Genomic DNA, 20,103 nt, shown 5'->3' with positions numbered 1-20,103 from the left:
GGCCGGCTCCTACACCCTTTATCAAGATCCTCTCGTATACCTTTCACTCCCTTGGAAGTCTAAGGGTGGAGAGCTAGGGCTGAGAGGTCTCGGAGAATGTGAGACAGGAAGGCAGGTCTGACAGGGTAGGGTCCATTTCTCATAAAAAATGTGACCACTGTGCTGTTAACAAAGGCTTTTCTCTCCAAGACAATCCTCCCTCTACCCGGAATGCATGTTACTGAGTATATATTTACCTGACTGGTGAATGCAAGTCTCTGTATATGAAAGCATACAAAGTGAGCACTGTGATTATGGGTACATATCTGTGGATTTGTGGGAGTCTGTGTATGCAGAGTGATATATAACAGAATGAGATCATTATAGCAGCGATTGTCCCTATGTAATTGTGAGGTCACATAGGCACACATCTGTTTATACGAAATGTGGATCTCATTCCCATCCTTTCCGGTTTTTTTTTTTTTTTTTTGAGACAGGATCTAGCTCTGTCGCCCAGGCTGGAGTGCACAGTGGCACTGTCTCAGCTCACTACAAACTCTGCCTCCTAGGCTCAAGGGATCCTCTTACCTCAGCCTTCTGAGTAGTAGGGACTACAGGCCCATGCCCCTAAGCCTGACTAGTTTTTATACTTTTTGTAAGGATGGGGTTTCACCAAGTTGGCCAGATTGGTCTTGAACTCCTGGGCTCAAGCAACCTGCCACCTTGGACTCCCAAAGTGCTGGGATTATAGGCGTGAGTCACTGTGCCCAGCTTTTTATTTTTGTTTTTTTGTAGAGACAAAGTTTCACCATGTTGCCCAGGCTGGTCTCAAATTCACGGGCTCAAGCAGTCCTCCCACCTCAGACTCCAAAAGTGTTGGGATTGTAGGCATGAGCCTCCATGCCCAGCCTAATTTTTATTTTATTTTGATTAATTAATTAATTTATTTATTTATTTATTTATTTTGAGATGGAGTTTCACTCTTTGTTGCCCAGGCTGGAGTGCAGTGACGCGATCTCAGTTCACTGCAACCTCCACGCCCCGGGATCAAGCGATTCTCCTGTCTCAGCCTCCCAAGTAGCTGGGACTACAGGCACTCACCACCATGCCCAGCTAATTTTTGTATTTTTGGTAGGAGGATTTCTTTCTTTCTTTTTTTTTTTTAAAGACAGGGTTTCACCATGTTGGTCAGGCTGGTCTTCAACTCCCGACCTCAGGTGACCCGCCTGCCTTGGCCCCCAAAGTGCTTGGATTGCAGGCGTGAGCCACCATGCCTGGCCTAATTTTTGTATTTTTAGTAGAGATGGGGTTTCACCATGTTGGTCAGGCTGGTTTTGAACTTCTGACCTCAGGTGATATGCCCACGTCAGCCTCCCAAAGTGCTGGGATTACAGGCATGAGCCACCGTGCCCAGCCTATTTATTTATTTTGAAACGGAGTCATGCTGTCTCCCAGGTTGGAGTGCTTTGGCACAATCATGGCTCACTGCAACCTCCGCCTCCCGGGTTCAAGCAATTCTCCTGTCTCAGCCTCCCAAGTAGCTGGGATTACAGGCGCACACCACCATGCCCAATAATTTTTATTATTATTATTTTTTTTTTTTGAGACGGAGTTTCGCTCTTGTTACCCAGGCTGGAGTGCAATGGCACGATCTCGGCTCACCGCAACCTCCGCCTCCTGGGTTCAGGCAATTCTCCTGCCTCAGCCTCCTGACTAGCTGGGATTACAGGCAAGCGCCACCATGCCCAGCTACTTTTTTGTGTTTTTAGTAGAGACGGGGTTTCACCATGTTGACCAGGATGGTCTCGATTTCTTGACCTCGTGATCCACCCGCCTCGGCCTCCCAAAGTGCTGGGATTACAGGCTTGAGCCACCGCGCCCGGCCTAATTTTTATTATTTTTAGTAGAGATGGGATTTCACCATGTTGGCCAGGCTGGTCTCGAACTCTTGACCTCAGGTGACCTGCCCTCCTTGGCTTCCCAAAGTGATGGGATGACAGGCATGAGCCACTGCACCTGGCCGGTGGCCTTTTTATAATCAGCATAAAATGCTCTGTGGAACACTGGCAGCCTTGAGTTTGACTGAGAACTTTACAGGCCCTAGTCAGAGGCAGCCTCAAATCTACAAAATTCTTACTCCTGACCTTGGATTCCTAAATTGTGAGAAAAGAACGTCCTGTTTCATTCACCCCAGAATCTGCCCTCATTGCTGGCTCTGGGAACCCTGGGGATTCCTTTCATCTGTTTTTCTTTTTTTTCCTTTTTCCACTTTTTTCAGACAATGAGAAATTTATATTAAGCTTTAATTTTGATTTTCTTTTTACTGACCTCATTTATTAACCTGGTTAGATCATGTTGCCTACTCAGCAATCTTTTGTCAAACTAAGACCAGAAGGAGTCTGGGTGTGGTGGCTCACACTTGTAATCCCAGCACTTTGGGAGGCTGAGGCAGGAGGACTCCTTGAGCCCTAGAGTTCAAACCTAGGCTGGGCAACATGGCAAAACCCCATCTCTACAAAAAGTACAAAAATTAGCCAGGTGTGGTTGCATGTGCCTGTAGTCTCAGCTACTCGGGAGGCTGAAGTGGGAGAATCACTTGAGCCTGGGAGGCAGAGGTTGCTGTAAGCCATAGTTGTGCCACGGCACTCCAGCCTGGCTGAAAGAACAAGACCCTGTCTAAAATATATACATATAAAATTAGCTGGGCATGGCCACGCAGGGTGGTTTACACCTGTAATCTCAACATTTGGGAGGCCAAGGTGGGTGGATCACTTCAGATCTAGATTTCGAGGCCAGCCTGGCCAACATGGTGAAACCCTGTCTCTACTAAAAATACAAAAATTAGATTGGGCGTGGTGGCTCGCCTCTGTAATCCCAGCACTTTGGGAGGCCAAGGTGGGCAGATCACAAGGTCAGGAGTTTGAGAACAGTCTGGCCAACATAGTGAAACTCTGTGTTTACTAAAAATACAAAAAATTAGCTGAGTGTGGCAGCACACCAGGCTGAGGCAGGATAATTGCTTGAACCCAGGAGGCAGAGGTTGCAGTGAGTCAAGATCATGCCACTGCACTCCAGCCTGGGCAACAGTGCAAGACTTTGTTCTAAAAAATAATAGCAATACAAAAATCAGCTGGGCGTGGTGGTGAGTACCTGTAATCCCAGGTACTCAGGAGGCTGAGGCAGGAGAATCTCTTGAACTGGGGAGGTGGAGATTGCACCACTGCCCTCCAGCCTGGGTCACAGAACAAGACTCTGTCTCAATAATAATAATAACAATAATAATAATAATAATTAGCTGGGCATGATGGCATGTGCCTGTAGTTCTAGCTACCCAGGAGGCTGAAGTGGGAGGATCGCCTGAGCCCAGTAAGTCAAGGCTGCAGTGAACCTTGATCATACCACTACATACCAGCGTGGGTGACAGTGAGACCCTGTCTCAAAAAAATAAATAATTAAATTTAATTTAAAAATTTGTAAGTGGGCTGGGCACAGTGGCTCCCGCCTGTAAAACCAGCACTTTGGGAGGCTGAGACAGGCAGATCATGAGATCAGGATATCGAGACCATCCTGGCCATGGTGAAACTCTGTTTCTACTAAAATACAAAAAATTAGCTGGGTGTGGTGGCGCATGCCTGTAGTCTCAGCTACTCAGGAGGCTGAGGCAGGGGAATCGATTGAATCCGGGAGACAGAGGTTGCAGTGAGCGGAGATCGTGCCACTGCACTCCAGCCTGGCAACGGACAGAGCAAGACTCCGTCTCAAAAAAGAAAAAAATTTGGCCGGGCGCCGTGGCTCAAGCCTGTAATCCCAGCACTTTGGGAGGCCGAGGCGGGTGGATCACGAGGTCAAGAGATCAAGACCATCCTGGTCAACATGGTGAAACCCCGTCTCTACTAAAAAATACAAATAATTGGCTGGGCATGGTGGTGCGTGCCTGTAATCCCAGCTACTCAGGAGGCTGAGGCAGGAGAATTGCCTGAACCCAGGAGGCAGAGGTTGCGGTGAGCCGAGATCGCACCATTGCACTCCAGCCTGGGTAACAAGAGCGAAACTCCGTCTCAAAAAAAAAAGAAAAAAGAAAAAAGAAAAAAATTTGTAAGTTAACATTTTTCTCCCCCAATTATAGACCTATTGATTTATTGAACATTCTGCCAAAATGTGTGCCAGCTTCTTGCCTGAGTTTCTTGGGCCAGTGCTTCACATCAGGAACAGGCAGGTGGCTGGATGCAATGGCCTGTAATCTCAGCATTTTGGGAAGCCAAAGTAGAAGGATCACTTCAAGCCAGGAGTTCAAGACTAGCCTGGGCAAATTCTTTCTTTTCTTTCTTTCTTTCTTTCTTTCTCTCCTTCTCTCCTTCTCTCTTTCTCTCTCTTTTTTTTTTGAGTCAGGGTTTTGTTCTCTTGCTGTCTTGCTCTCTTGTGCCACTGGAGTGCAGTGGCACAGTCACAGCTCACTGAAGCCTGGACCTCCCCGGCTTAAGTGATCCTCCCACCTCAGCCTCCTGAGTAACTGGGACTGCAGGCGTGTGCCACCACACCCAGCTTTTTTTTTTTTTTTTTTTTTTTTTTTTTTTTTTTTAAGATGAAGTCTTGCTCTGTTGCCCAAGCTGGAGTGCCGTGGCGCAATCTTGGCTCACTGCAACCTCCGCCTCCTGGGTTCAAGTGATTCTCCTGCCTTAGCCTCCTGAGGAGCTGAGACTACAGGAATGTACCACCACATCTGGCTAATTTTTGTATCTTTGGTAGAGATGGGGTTTCACCATGTTGACCAGGGTAGTCTAGAACTCCTGGCCTCAAATGATCTGCCTCATTGGCCTCCCAAAGTGCAGAATTACAGGCACGGCAAGAGCCGCTGCGCCCAGCCTCCAGCTATTTTTTTCTTTTCTTTTCTTTCTCTCTTTTTTTTTTCCTGAAAAGCTGTGCATGAGAAAACCTGGCTAATTTCCATATGTTTTGAATTTTTGTAGAGACAGGGTTTTGCCATGTTGTCTAGGCTAGTCTCAAATTCCTGAACTTAAGCAATCCACTGCCTCAGCCCCCTAAAGTGGTGGGATTACAGGCATGGGCTACCATTTCTAGTGGGTAAATCAGGATGTGTCCTGGGCTATCTCCTTTTCATATTTGTTTATATACATAATACTTTTTTTTTTTTTTTTTTTGAGACAGAGTTTCGCTCTTGCTACCCAGGCTGGACTGCAATGGCGTGATCTCGGCTCACCGCAACCTCCGCCTCCTGGGTTCAGGCAATTCTCCTGCCTCAGCCTCCTGAGTAGCTGGGATTACAGGCACGCGCCACCATGCCCAGCTAATTTTTTTTGTATTTTTAGTAGAGACGGGGTTTCACCATGTTGACCAGGATGGTCTCGATCTCTCGACCTCGTGATCCACCCGCCTTGGCCTCCCAAAGTGCTGGGATTACAGGCTTGAGCCACCGCGCCCGGCAATTTTTTGTATTTTTAGTAGAGACGGGGTTTCACCATGTTGACCAGGATGGTCTTGATCTCTTGACCTTGTGATCCACCCGCCTCGGCCTCCCAAAGTGCTGGGATTACAGATGTGAGCCACCGCGCCCGGCTACATAATACTTTTTAAAAGACAATATCTCACTCTGTCACCCAGACTAGAGCACAGTGACACAATCATGGCTCACCGCAACCTCGACCTCCCAGGGCTCAGGTGATCCTCCCACCTCAGTCTCCTGAGTAGCTGGGACTATGGGTGGGCAACACCATACCTGGCTAAATTTTGTATTTTTAGTAGGGACAGGGTCTGGCTATGTTACCCAAACTGAGTTTTTTTCTTTTTTCTTTTTTTTTTTTGAGACGGAGTCTTGCTCTGTTGCCTAGGCTGGAGTGCAGTGGCCCAATCTCGGCTCACTGCAACCTCTGCCTCCTGGGTTCAAGTGATTCTCCTGACTCACCTCCTGAGTAGCTGGGATTACAGGCACAAGCCACCATGGCTGGCTAATTTTTGTATTTTCAGTAGAGACAGGGTTTCACCATGTTGGGTAGGCTTATCTTCAACTCCTGACCTCGTGATCCACCCGTCTCAGCCTCCCAAAGTGCTGGGATTACAAGCATGAGCCACTGCACCTGGCCCCTTTTTTTCTTTTATTGAAGAGATGGAGTCTCAGATCTCACTGTGTCGCCCAGGCTGGGGTAGCACAGCACGTGATCATAGCTCACTGAGGCCTGAAACTTCTGGCCTCAAGCAATCTTCCCATCTCAGCCTCCCGAATAGCTGGGATGACAGGCATGAGCCACTGCATCTGGCTTTAATTCCTTTTTTTTATTCCTTTAGAGATGGGATCTCACTCTGTTGCCCAGACTGGAGTGCAGTGACCTGAACATGGCTCACTACAGCCTCAACCTCCCAGACTCAAGCGATCCTCCCATCCCAGCCTCCTGAGTAGCTGGGACCACAGGCACACACCACCGAGCCCAGTTAATTTTTTAATTTTTTGTAGAGATGGGATCTCCCTACGTTGCCAGACTGGAATTGAACTCCTGGGCCCAAGCAGTTCCCTTGTCTTGGCCTCCCAAAGTCCTGTGATTACAGGTGCAAGCCACCACGCCTGGCTTAATACCTTCTTTGAATGAACTCTGTGGCCTCTTGACACAGAGAACAAAAACATTAAGCCTCATTTTATATGCAAACAAAATGGATTTATTTTCACAAATAGGGAGTGGCTTGAACATAGAACTCATTCTGCTAGTTAAGTATCACTATAAATAAGGGATATTGAGCAATTATTCTAATTGGTATTTTAGTAGAAGTCCCCCAACCAGTAAGGTGAGTGTGCCTGATAATCCCTTTTACTGACTCTCCTCCCTTGGGTACCTTGGTGTGCTTTTTGCATCCTGAGAATTTTATCAGGATAGAGCCTTACCTACAGCTTGGCAATCCACACTGCTTTATGAAAGTTTCTGAGAGTCTGCCAGTTCTGGAGGCTCAGTTCACCACGTCCATGTCATGGCAACCCAAGTTCAATCCCAGGTTCTCCCAATCACTTGCTGGCAGAAGGGCACCAGGCGTGGTGGTTCATGCCTATAATCCCAACACTTTGGGAGGCTGAGGTGGGCGGATACTTGAGCCCAGGAGTTTGAGATCAGCCTGATCAACATGGCAAAACCCCGTCGATATAAAAAAATACAAAAATTAGCCCGACATGATGTCCCATGCCTTGGGAGTCTGAGGTGGGAGAATCACCTGAGCTCAGTGAGGTCAAGGCTACGGTTAGCCAAGTTCAAACCACTGCACTCCAGCCTAGGCGACAGAATGATACCGGTCTCAAAAATAAAAACAAGGCCAGATGCAGGGGCTCACGCCTTGATCATGAGGTCAGGAGGTCAGGAGTTCGAGACCAGCCTGACTAACATGGTGAAACCCCATCTCTACTAAAAATACAAAAATTAGCCGGGCATGGTAATGCACCCCTGTAATTCAAGCTATTCAGGAGGCTGAGGCAGGAGAATTGCTTGAACCTGGGAGGCATGCAGTGAGCCAAGATCATGCCACCGCACTCCAGACTGGGCGACAGGGCAAGACTCTGTCTCAAAAAAAAAAAAAAAACACAAGACTTACTGGCAGAAAGCTGTTGGGCAGGTCACTAAACCTCTGTGCTTCCCTCAGTTCCTTCATCCGCAAAATGACAACGAAAATAAGACTTGCCTCTAGGGCTGGCTGTTGTGGCATTATACGTGATATATAGATGATCTCATAGAACAAAATGCTTAACATAGTGCTTGCTACATAGTAAGGACTAAATAAACACTGGCCTTAAACATCTTTCAGGCTAAAATAATTGATCATTTTCATTTTGTTTCATGATTTTTGGCACTTCCACAGGCTATCTTTTTTCACCTTTGATATATTAACCTAAAATGGAAACTTTACTACCATAAATGGAAAACCAGAATCATGAGCCATAAATAGAAATGAAACAACAGCACAGACCGAAATAAACACATAACATTTGTAATTGTTCATTCATTATCCCCTAAAATCACTCACACACCTGAGAGGTGTGCAGGTCATATTTTAGGGAATGCTGCAGTGCAAGAGAGAATTTTAGGCTTAGGCTGCTGCTTGTGGATTAGAGGAGCTGGCCTATTGACAAAAATGTAATGAGTGAGGTGGGAGGATTGCTTGAGACCACAGTGTGAGAGCAGCCTGGTTAAAATAGTAAGACCTTACTCCAAACAGATTTTTTTTTTTTTTTTTTTTTTTTTTTGAGACAGAGTTTTGCTATTGTTGCCTAGGCTAGAGTGCAATGGTGCAATCTCAGCTCACTGCACCCTCCACCTCCCGGGTTCAAGCAATTCTCCTGTCCAGGCTCCTAAGTAGCTGAGATTACAGGTGCCCACCACTGTGCACAGCTAATTTTTTGTATTTTTAGTAGAGACGGGGTTTCACCATGTTGGCCAGGATGGTCTCAAACTCCTGTCCTCAGGTGATCCACTGGCCTCGGCCTCCCAAAGTGCTGGGGTTACGGGTGTGATCCACCATGCCTAGCCAAAATTTTTTTTTTTACATTTTACATTTAAAGTGTATTACGCCAGGTGCAGTGACTCACACCCGTAATCCTAGGCTGGTGGATCACCTGAGGTCAGGAGTTCGAGACCAGTCTGGCCAACATGATGAAACCCTGTCTCTACTAAAAATACAAAAATTAGCCAGGCATGGTGGCCTGTGCCTGTAGTCCCAGCTATTAGGAGGCTGAGGCAGGAGAATGGCTTGAACCCAGGAGGCAGATGTTGCAGTGAGCTGAGATCGTGCCAGTGCACTCCAGCCTGGGTGACAGAGCAAGACTCCATTTCAAACAAATAGATAAATAAAATGTATTGTTATTATTATGTTTTAATAGAGACAGAGTGTTGCTATGTTGCCCAGGCTAGTCTTAAACTCCTAGTCTCAACAGATCTTACTGCCTCAGCCTCCCAAAATATTGGGATTACAGCCATGAGCCACTGTGCCTGGCCGAGAATTTTTTTTTATAATTAGCTGGGCATGGTGGCAAACATCTGCAGTCCTAGGCTACTCAGGAATCTGAGGCAGGAGAACCACTCAAGCCCTGGAGTGTGAAGTTACAGTGAGCTATGATCGCACCACCTGTGCCCCAGCCTGGGCAACAGAGTGAGACACTGTCTCTTTTTTTTTTCTTTCTTTCTTTCTTTATTTTTTTTTTTAAAGGCTAGTCAAATGAAGCAGTAGGAGTGGAGAAGGAACAAAGAAATCTGTAACTGGTTGTGATCAATTAGTTGTAAACACCACTGCACTCGGACCAATGACACTGTCTCTTAAAAAAAAAATTAATGGGTACCTCCTATGTGCCAAACTCTGACCTAATGCTGAAGACACAGAGGTGAGCAGACAGAGAGCGTCCCCTTCATGTGGCCCTGCCGTCTGTGACAGAGGTGGGTGCCCCTCTGGGGGGTGTCACTTCATTTTCACAGGAGGCTATAAGGCTTGTAGTTAGCGCCCTGATGAGTAATATCTCTGACTGCCAACAACATGGCCTCGCGCGACAGCAACACTTGCCGGGAAGTAACATGTCAAAATCACCATCATTAACCATTTACCAAGGTAACATTTATCGAAACAGCTAAAAGGATGAGGCAGAGCTCCACGTACTGACATGGAAAGACGTCCCGCATATACCACGACAAGCAAGTTGCAGAACAGATGCAGAGTATATGCCTATTTGCATTGACATGTGTATATAGGCAATTCTTTTAAGTAAGTTCTATGCTAAGCCTTTATTTGCATTATTTCACGTAATTTTCATAATAATCCTATGAAGTGAGTGCTGTTATGATCTCCATTTTACAGATGCAAAGACTGAGGCCCAAACTGGGTAAAATGATTTTTGTCTGAGGCCTTGTAACAAACAAATGAGCAGTGGAATTGTAAACTGAGTCCTGGTCTACCAGCCTGCAGAAACTAGACTCAACCTCCAGGCTTTTCAGCAGCCATACATAGGAAAATCTGGAAGGACGTGCATCAAACTGTTCACGATGAGCACATCCCAGAAGTGGGATTAGAGGAGGCTGCATTTCTTGTATTTTTTTATACGCCTCTGTACTGTTTGAGTCACAAAATTTATTTTTCTTTTTATTTTAATAATTAAATAGAGATGGGCGTCTCACTATGTTGGCCAGGCTGGTCTCAAACTCCTGAGCCCTAGTGATCACAGCCCCCCAAAGTGCTAGGATTACAGGCATGAGCCACTGTGCCTGGCCTGTTTGAGTTTTTTTAAAACAGCCATGAGCTAATTTTGTAATTGGAAAACAAAAACAGCCATGCATGGTGGCTCAAACCTGTAATCCCAGCACTTTGGGAGGCCGAGGCAGGCAAATCACCTGAGTTGGGAGTTCAAGACCAGCCTGACCAACATGGAGAAACCTTGTCTCTACTAAAAATACAAAATTAGCAGAGCGTGGTGGCACATGCCTGCATCCCAGGTACTAGGGAGGCTGAGGTGGAAGAATTGCTTGAATCTGGGAGGCAGAGGTTGCAGTGAGCCAAGATTGCCCTATTGCACTCCAGCCTGGGCAACAAAGCGAGACTCTGTCTCAAAAAAAAAAAAAAAAAAAAATACAAAACTTAGCCAGGCACAGTGGCACATGCCTGTAATTCCAGCTACTAGGGAGACTGAGGTGGGAGAAGCGCTGGAACCTGGGAGGCAGAGGTTGCAGTGAGCTGAGATGGAGCCACTGCACTCCAGCCTGGGCAACAGAGTAAGACCTCGTCTCAAAAAAAAAAAAAAAGAAAAAAGGAAACAAAAACAACAAAACCACTGCCAACATATCAACTCTGCCGTCACGTGAGAAGTGTCTGCACAGCCCACCCTGCCCTTCCAATCCTCTCCAAGGCATCAGCATAGAATAAGTGACACAGGACAAAAGGTCCTGTGGCCCAGGAAGTTGGGGAAACACTGGTTTAGACAAAATGAATCAAGGCTTCTTCTCAGGGAGCCTTTCAGAGCTTTAACAAGCTAACGTTGATTGTGATGTGATCGTGATTATGATGGGCCAGAGTTTGTAGCTGAAGCCATGTTGGGTTGGCCTCAGAGCCCTCTCCTTTCCCAGTGCCTAATGCAACTAGTGTTCTTTAGTACAAGAGTTGGAAATGCAGCTCCAGATACATTATGTATGTATTTATTATTATTATTATTATTTTTTTGAGACAGAGTTTTACTCTTGTTACCCAGGCTGGAGTGCAATGGCGCGATCTCGGCTCACCGCAACCTCCGCCTCCTGGGTTCAGGCAATTCTCCTGCCTCAGCCTCCTGAGTAGCTGGGACTACAGGCACGCACCACCATGCCCAGCTAATTTTTTTTTTTTTTTTTTTTTGAGTCGGAGTTTGGCTCGTTACCCAGGCTGGACTGCAATGGCGCGATCTCGGCTCACCGCAACCTCCACCTCCTGGGTTCAGGCAATTCTTCTGCCTCAGCCTCCTGAGTAGCTGGGATTATAGGCACGCACCACCATGCCCAGCTAATTTTTTGTATTTTTAGTAGAGACGGGGTTTCACCATGTTGACCAGGTTGGTCTCGATCTCTTGACCTCGTGATCCACCCACCTCGGCCTCCCAAAGTGCTGGGATTACAGGCTTGAGCCACCGCGCCCGGCCTAATTTTTTGTATTTTTAGTAGAGACGGGGTTTCACCACGTTGACCAGGATGGTCTCGATCTCTTGACCTCGTGATCTACCCGCCTCAGCCTCCCAAAGTGCTGAGATTACAGGCTTGAGCCACCGCGCCTGGCCTATTATTTTTTTTTGACATGAACTCTCACTTTTGTCGTCCAGGCTGAAGTGCAATGGTGCAATCTTGGCTCACTGCAACCTCCACCTCCTGGATTCCAGCAATTCTCCTGCCAGCCTCCTGAGTAGCTGAGATTATAGGCATGTGCCACCACACCTGACTAATTTTTTGTGTTTTTAGTAGAGATAGGGTTTCACCTTGTTGGCCTCAGGTTTCACCTCAGGTGATTCGCCTCCCTTGGCCTCCCAAAGTGCTGGGGTTACAGGCATGAGCCACTGTGCCTGGCCGTATTTACTTTTTAGAGACAGAGTCTAGCTGTGTCACCCAGGCCAGAGTGCAGTTGAGCGATCATAGCTCACTGCAGCCTCAAACTCCTAGCTCCAGATACTTTAAAATCAACACTGAGGTTGATTGTTAGAGGCCACATGACTGGATGGTACTTTGGTCCCACCTGCTCCTCACCCCCCACCCCACCCTACCCAACCCCACTGAGAATAACTTCCACTGAATTGAGCTTGGCCTTGAAGCTGTCAGCTCGTGGTGTGTGCACGAAGCTGGAGGATGCAGTCTGTTTTACGTGCAGTCCTTGCCCTGCCTCTGAACAGATCTGTACACATCCCTTTTCCTATGGTATGTGTGGTGTTTTCGTTTGCGTGTGTGTGTGTCTGTGTGTGGCTGTGTGAGAGACCCCCTTCTAAAGTAGATCCCATGGCCCTGCTCAGAGTTCAATCTGCTTCGGTTCTCACACCCCTTGCATTATATACAGGAAACAGGCTCATTTGCAAAGCCACACTACAAGTGTGAGGGAATGGGCGGCTCACCAGCCCGCCACGGTGCTGAGTGAGCAGAATTTGGGTGTGGACAGCTCTCCCTTTGGTGCATCATTTGCAGGGGGAGGGAGTGCTGCACCTCCCTTAAACACCTACTAGGTGTCAGGTACTACCTAGGGCATATCATGGTCATTTTCTCTTTGATTCCATACAAGCATTCTGTAAGGGAGAAATTGATCATTGCCTCTTTTTTTTTTTTTTTTTTTTGAGATGAAGTTTCACTCTGCTGCCTAGGCTGGTGTGCAATGGCATGATCTCTATCTCAGCTCACTACAACCTCCACCTCCCAGGTTCAAGAGATTCTCCTGTCTCAGCCCCCAGAGTAGCTGGGATTACAGGCGCCTGCCACCATGCCCAGCTAATTGTATATTTTTAGTAGAGACAGGGTTTCACTATGTTGGCCAGGATGATCTCAAGCTCCTGGACTCAAGTGATCCACCTGCCTCAGCCTTCCAAAGTGCTGGGATTACAGACATGAGCCACCATGCCCAGCTTGATTATTGCCTCTTTACAGATAAGTAAACTGAAGTTTAGAGAGAGATGAAGACACTTGCTCAAGGAAATGATAGTACAGAATTGTACCTAGATCGGCCTGTCCCTGAAATGCATGTTCTCTGCCCCACACCACGCCTGTGGGCTCTTTTGCCTTTGGTCTTGCTCTGAGGTATCTGCCCTCATGGTACCCAAGGAACAGAATCAAGGGATAGTGTCCTTGGCTTCATGTCCTAGGCACTCTAGAAAGTGGGTCTTTCGCCAGGTGCAGTGGCTCAAGCCTGTAATCCCAGCACTTTGGGAGGCTGAGGCGGGTGGATCACGAGGTCGAGAGATCGAGACCATCCTGGTCAACATGGTGAAACCCCGTCTCTACTAAAAATACAAAAAATTAGCTGGGCATGGTGGGGCATGCCTGTAATCCCAGCTACTCAGGAGGCTGAGGCAGGAGAATTGCCTGAACCCAGGAGGCGGAAGGTTGCGGCGAGCCGAGATCGCGCCATTGCACTCCAGCCTGGGTAACAAGAGTGAAACTCCGTCTCAAAAAAAAAAAAAAAAAAAAAGAGTGGGTCTTTCTCCTTCTCAGAACTGTTTTAACTCTTTCAGGAAGCTTTCCAGATCTTGAGATGCCTTCTCCCCTCCTCTGAACCAACCCTCAGCCTCTTCTCGGCCCTTTTCCACTTGGCCCTTTGTCTCTGAGAAGAGCCTCTGTTCCTGGGCCCCAAGAGCCAGGGATCCTGTCTGATTGATCTGTTAGCACAGCGCTGGGTAGAGGGAACTGCTCATGTCTGTCTGGGTGCGAATGACCCTCCCTGAAGCATCGGGAGAGCCACCATGTTCCCCAGCCCCCACAAGAGGCTACAAGCCTCAGAGCTGTAGACAGGAGAAAGGCTGGGACCTGCTGACTAGGTGGAAAGTGTGTGTCAAGAAAAACTCCAGGCCGGGCGCGGTGGCTCAAGCCTGTAATCCCAGCACTTTGGGAGGCCGAGGCGGGTGGATCACGAGGTCGAGAGATCGAGACCATCCTGGTCAACATGGTGAAACCCCGTCTCTACTAAAAATACAAAACATTAGCTGGGCATGGTGGCACGTGCCTGTAATCCCAGCTACTCAGGAGGCTGAGGCAGGAGAATTGCCTGAACCCAGGAGGCGGAGGTTGCGGTGAGCCGAGATCGCGCCATTGCACTCCAGCCTGGGTAACAAGAGCAAAAAACTCTGTCTCAAAAAAAAAAAAGAAAAGAAAAAAAGAAAAGAAAAACTCCAAAGAAGCAGTGGGAACCTGGAAGTCTGGGGATTCCCCCCAGAGATTAAGGCTCAGAGTTAACAAGTAAGGGGGTGGGCAGGCAGCAACTATGCCTCCCCAGTCTCTCTCCACCTCCCTGGGGTTTGAAGCAAGAATCAGCAACATCAACAGGCCCTACGCATCATCCATCATGGCATTACAGGGCTGAAGCAGGAGGGAGCCAGCAGCGAGGGGAGGGCATCCTGCTGTGACACTTGGCAGAGGCAGGAATGGCAACTTTCCAGATGGGAGTTCAGAGCTTTTTCACCCAGGGTCAACTGCACCCCCATTTGGGATAAAAATAGTACTTCCTCTTCCCTTCTCCCGTTATTCTCTTTCACTTCCAACTTCCCAGACTCAGATCAGACATGTCCGTCCACCCTGGAGCTCCATCCCAGGTGATGGACACCCCCACACTTATCCGTCCACTCCCATCACTCCTTGCGTGTCCATCTGGATTCCCTGGGCGATTCTCTCTCTCTCTCTCTCTCTCTCTCTCTCTCTCTCTCTTTCTCTCTCTGTCTCTTTCTCTCTGGAGATTCTTGTCATTGGGGTCTGCCCCAGAAACCAGAAGGTTTCCTGAGTCCTCCGAGTCCAACCTGTCCATCACCCTGCTCCAGGCAGGGTGGTCACGGCCTCAGCTGTCACTCTCTTCTGGGGCCCAGCCCTGCCACTGCCTTGCTGAGAAACCATGGGCAGTGAGTGCCTTGTTCTCTCTGGGCCTCAGAAGCCTCATCCTTGTGGCATGAGGCACTGGACTTGGTGGTTTCTAGTTTTTTAACACCTGACTGTCCATGTGCCTGGTCTCCAGGAAACACGCTCCCAGTGAGGCAGAGGCTGCTGGCGGATAGCATGGCAGAGTCAAGCACCACCAGCTTCGCAGGAAAGAGGCGACCCAGCTGCACGGCCTGCCTCCCACCTGACCTCCAGTGAGGATCTTCTCTCCCCAGCCCGCAAAGGGCCGCAGCATCCCCAGGGAGCCTGGCGCTCCCCCCAACCCCACAAAGCCACAGCCACCTGCTATCAGGCCTTCTGCCCCTCCAGGCCTGTGCCCTGCTCCCAGAACTCCTTACCTGCCCAGCCCAGGAGCCCTCTGGCCCCATTCACATGGTCCTCCTGGCCTAACCTGGCTGCCTGGACAGTCTCAGCTCCCCTTGCCGTCGGAGGCACCACCTGTCTCCCCGCGCCCACGTCCCACCCTGACTTCCTGCCTCCTCTCGAGGGCTCCTCAGCCAACCGGGCCCCAGCAGCCCAACCACAAGCTCTAGCACCCCAAGCTTCCTGCCACCATAGACCCCTGCCTCTCAGACCCTGGGGGTCCCCTACACCTCCAGGCCAGGCCCTACCACCCCTCAGGGTGACACTGGGAGGTTAAAGTCGAGGGGAGGATGTCTAATAGACCATCCCTCTGCCCTCCAGGGTGCATCTGGGCAAGAGATTCAAGGGCAGCCTTTGGCCCCAGTGAGCAGGGGGCAGGCAGACTGGCACTCAGCTGATGGTGAGAGGCAAGCAGCCCCACAGCACCACTGCTGCAGCTGAGTGACCCTTTTCTTTCTGTCTGGCAGCAAAGGTAGCATCGTCCAGAGTCAGAGGAGTGGACAATATCCCTGTTAAATAGCTGGCCAGCAGAGCATGCATGTCACAGTCAGGTCAGGCGGAGGGAACAATTCCCAGGTCATCCCAGGCACAGGACAGTAGCTTTATTATAGTCAAGGATAGGTGAGTGGTAGGCAGAATGCCGGAAGAATTTCCTCTCACAGACAGAAACAGTGGCTCCTGTTTCAGGAAGCAGACAGGACGCCCTCATGTCTCCAAGAGGCCCCTGCTGTAGTCAGAGGCCAGCACAACACCCACTAATCATGGTCTGAGCACAGGGCAACACTTCAAATGCAGGTAGAGGCAAGACCACAGCCCCCGGCAGAGGCGGAGGGCTTGGCACCATCTCTTGCAACAGGTGGAAGACAGCGTAAACAGGCCTGCTCAGGCCCCCAGGTGCAGGCCACAGACTGCCAGGACTTTCTGTTATAAGCAGGCACCAAGAAGATTGTCACAAGCAGCAAGCAGGTGAAGAATTTCCGTTTCCCCTGGGGCTAGGCTGAGGGGGTGCCCATCATTAGCTGAGGGCCAGGTCACCAGTGGTATGAGGAACTCCGGGTGGCCTCATCGGGTCCAAGAACTGGGCCTTGACCCCACCGGGAGGAAAGTGCAAATGCGTCACTGCCTGAGTGAGCTGGTTAGGGGGAGGGGAACCCACAGAGCATTGTTGGGGTTTGTGAGGTGGAAGCGAGGCTGTGAGGCTGTGATACTGTGCGCACCTCAGCTGCAGGCCAGGGGGCAGGAAATGGGTTGGGGGAAGAGGAAGCCTGAGTTGGAACGTCAAAGAGGGTAACACAGAAACAAAGGCTGAGAGAGACAAAGTAAAAAACCTACAGAGTGACACTGAGCCCGGAGTTGGAGCTCCAGGGCTGGTGCAGGGCCCAGCCTCCCTTGCAATGTACGTCTGAACACTTCATGGTCCATCTCCGAGTCTCAGCACAGAGTAGAAACACTGCAGCGCTGGGAGTGAGTAATAGCTCACAGTCACTGAGGGCTCGCTGTTTCCCTTAAGGCACATCCACCACCTGTGGAGTGAGAATCAGCACCTCCATTGTGGAGGTGAGGAAACAGACTCAGGGGTTAAGGGGTTCCTCAGGGTCTAATAGAAATAATCAGTGGCAGCCAGGCGCGGTGGCTCAAGCCTGTCATCCCAGCACTTTGGGAGGCCCAGGCGAGTGGATCACGAGCTCAAGAGATCGAGACCACCCTGGTCAACATGGTGAAACCCCGTCTCTACTAAAAATACAAAAAATTAGCTGGGCATGGTGGCGCGTGCCTGTAATCCCAGCTACTCAGGAGGCTGAGGCAGGAGAATTGCCCGAACCCAGGAGGCGGAGGTTGCGGTGAGCCGAGATCGCGCCATTGCACTCCAGCCTGGGTAACAAAAGCGAAACTCTGTCTCAAAAAAAAAAAAAAAAAAGAAAAAGAAATAATCAGTGGCTCAGGCCTGTAATTCTAACACTTTAGGAGCCCAGGTGGGTGGATTACTTGAGGTCAGGAGTTCAAGACCAGCCTGGCCAACACAGTGAAACCCCATCTCTACTAAAGGTACAAAATTATCCAGGTGTGGTGGCACATGCCTATAATCCCAGCTACTTGGGAGGCTGAGGCAGGAGAATTGCCTGAACCCAAGAGACAGAGGTTGTAGTGAGCCCAGATCGCGCCATTGCACTCCAGCCTGGGCAACAAGAGGAAAACTCCATCTCAAAATAAAAAAAAAGAAAGAAATACAAAAAATTAGCCAGGCATGGTGGCAGCCGCTTATAATTCCAACTACTCAGGAGGATGAGGCAGGAGAATAGATTGAACCTGGGAGACGGAGGTTGCAGTGAGCAGAGATCACACCACTGCACACACAAAAAAGAAGAAGAAGAACAAAAAAAGAAATAAACGAGGGAGCTGCCTTTAAATCCACGTCTCCCAGATTCTGCATTCTTCAGCATCCCAGTCTACCTAAGTCACCTCCCATGGGCCTGCAGTGGACTAGGGTGGTCCCAGGGACAGGCCACGTTCAGACAGCGGCCCTGGGCCTGAATAAACGACTGCAAGAGACCTTGATGGGAAGCGGACAGGGCGTTTACTGAGGAGTTTGTGGGTGTGCGCTCCTCCTCCTCCCCCTCCCAGCTGGCAGCAGAGGAAACAGGATGCTAGGGTTTTGCACTCTTGGAATTCAGCTCTCAGAAGCCTGAATGATTCTGCTCCCCCGCCGGGAGCTGGTGCCTCTGGGGCACCCCTCCCTTCCCTCTTGTCAGGCAGGCAGGGGAAGCGGCAGTGGGAGAGGGGGCGGGGAGGCGGGGGGAGGGGCGGCCCACAGGTGTTCCTCAGCAGAGGGTGAAGCGCCGGGCGCTGATGTTCATGCGCGTGAGGCCCAGGTGCCGCAGCAGTGGGGCCAGGGCCGGGCCGTCCCCGGGCTCCAGCTCTAGCTCCAGCTCGGCCTCATCCAGCAGCTCCTGGTGCAGGTGACAGGCCTGGTCCATCTTCAGCCGGTGCAGCTGGGTCCGCAGCCGCAGCAGCTGCCCTGCCAGCTGCCGGTCCTGCGCCTGCATCTCCCGCTGCGGCCGAGAGGGGGCGTAAGCCTGACGGACGGGCCCTCGGCCGCGCGCCGCTCCACCCTCCCTGGCAACGCTGGGCCTTTGCACGGGCTGTGTCCTCCCCGGGCCCCCTCTCACCTCAGCTTGATCCCTCCCCATCTCCCAATCTTGCTCCACCTGGTGGTTCTCAAACCGGGCTGAGGAGTCATTATGAAGCAAATCCAGCTGCCTGGGACCCATCCCAGATCAACCAAGCAGAATCTCTGCGTTGGAGCCTGGTTATCTTTCTATTTGCACGTGTTGGTTTGGGAGCCACCTCTTCAAATTCCCGTCTTCAGAATCTGCCTGCAGCATTGCCAGGGCCTCCTTTTGTACTTCACTGTATCTCTGGGGCATAGCAAGTCCCAGTATAGGGGAGGCCGTCTTTCCCTATCTATCATGGTGCTCCACACTCCCCAATGGCAGGGCTCTGTCCCCTAAGCCACAGGAGCACAAGGTCAGTAGATTGGATGGAATCCTTCAGCAAGGCTCCCTGAATACAGCACTGGACAAGTCCATTCCTGGCTCCTCAGCCCAGGACACCTGAGTGGGCAGGTGCTGGAGGCAGGGTCTATTCTCATCCCTTCCCCATGCCTATGGTGTTGGGCCCTAGGGAGGACCGGCCCAAAGGCCCTGTGCAAAGCTGCCCACCCCACCAGACTCACCAGCTCTCGTCGGAGCCACTCAAGGGCGGAGTCCATTGAGTCGAAGCCACCGATGGCCCCAGGTCCCCCTGGTCCAGGTTTGGCTTGGGCCCTGCGCCAGGCCTGGCTCTGGACCTGGGCTGTCCACTCCAGATATGAAGGCCGCCGAGTCTGCAGCTGAAGCTTGGCTGTGAGTGCCTTCACGGAGTCCAGGCTCTCCCCCTCCTCATCCTCCTCGTCCTCTTCGCCCACCGCCTGGAATTTCAGTTGCCCCAGGGACATGGCAGGTTTGAGGTGAGTGACAGAGCAGAGCTGCAGCTCTGGGATGAGGGAAGGGCTGGCAATATTGCCCAGGGAGAGGTGGTAGAAACTGAGGGTGAGAAGAGTGTGCCAGGGAGTGTGTGATGGTCAATGTTCAAGGTGGGTTGGGGCTGAGTGTGCCAGGGTGAGTGAGCAGATGGCTGTGTGTGAGGCCAAGTGTGCAAGGGCTGGAATTTTCCTGGACTGCTAACTTGGGAGCCACGTGATGCCCATCCGGGTGGGGGCCAGAGGAACCCTGTTCCTCTGGCCTTTTGGATGAATTTTATTGTCTTTGCCCAGACGGAGACACCCAGTTCCCAGAAAGGAAGTTGCTCCAGGATGAGAAAAGCATCATTCACACCAGAGTCTTGGCCCTCTTCCCAAGACCCAAGTTAAGGGAGCTGAGATCCGGGAGGAGGCTGCCTAGCCACCCCTTGACCTTACTCGTGACACTAGCCCTTCGGCAAAGGACTAGCCTCCAGGGCCCTGGCCTGGGAGTCAGGAGACCTGGATTCTAGTGCTGGCTCTGCAGACCCTTGGGCAAGTCACTGACCTCAGAGCTCTGTTGGGACAGATCAAGGACTTCAGGCTAATACTCTAAAGAGCCATTGGTTCCCTTGGAAATTCCTCAAGGGCTGCCTG

The 20,103-nt window shown here is 50.3% G+C and overlaps 2 protein-coding genes across 3 annotated transcripts in view; both read right to left on the bottom strand.

Moving 5' to 3' along the window:
- The window catches only part of LCK (LCK proto-oncogene, Src family tyrosine kinase), a 38,915-nt gene extending 21,008 nt beyond the window's left edge, over positions 1–17,907 (bottom strand). For both annotated transcript variants that reach the window (XM_010348134.2, XM_003937567.3), the window contains exon 1: positions 15,425–17,907. The gene's annotated coding sequence lies outside the window, so the exon portion shown is untranslated. The remainder of the gene's footprint in view (positions 1–15,424) is intronic.
- A 98-nt stretch (positions 17,908–18,005) lies between these two features.
- Positions 18,006–19,749, bottom strand: FAM167B (family with sequence similarity 167 member B). The gene is made up of 2 exons (XM_003937570.3): positions 19,183–19,749; positions 18,006–18,499 (listed from the first exon to the last, which is right to left on the bottom strand). The coding sequence occupies exons 1-2, from the start codon at positions 19,441–19,443 to the stop codon at positions 18,269–18,271; spliced, it is 492 nt and encodes a 163-aa protein (XP_003937619.1). The 5' UTR covers positions 19,444–19,749; the 3' UTR covers positions 18,006–18,268.
- Positions 19,750–20,103: the final 354 nt, after the last annotated feature.

The sequence above is a fragment of the Saimiri boliviensis genome, chromosome 11 (genome assembly GCF_048565385.1).
Source record: "Saimiri boliviensis isolate mSaiBol1 chromosome 11, mSaiBol1.pri, whole genome shotgun sequence".
NCBI classification, from domain to species: Eukaryota; Metazoa; Chordata; class Mammalia; order Primates; family Cebidae; genus Saimiri; species Saimiri boliviensis.
This window is presented reverse-complemented; position numbering and strand designations above follow the sequence as displayed.

Coding starts and splice junctions, on each gene's coding strand:
- FAM167B (XM_003937570.3), bottom strand. CDS start 19,443: ATGTCCCTGGGGCAACTGAAATTCCAGGCGGTGGGCGAAGAGGACGAG. Junction 18,500..19,182: donor AGTGGCTCCGACGAGAGCTG/GTGAGTCTGGTG, acceptor TCTCGGCCGCAG/CGGGAGATGCAGGCGCAGGA.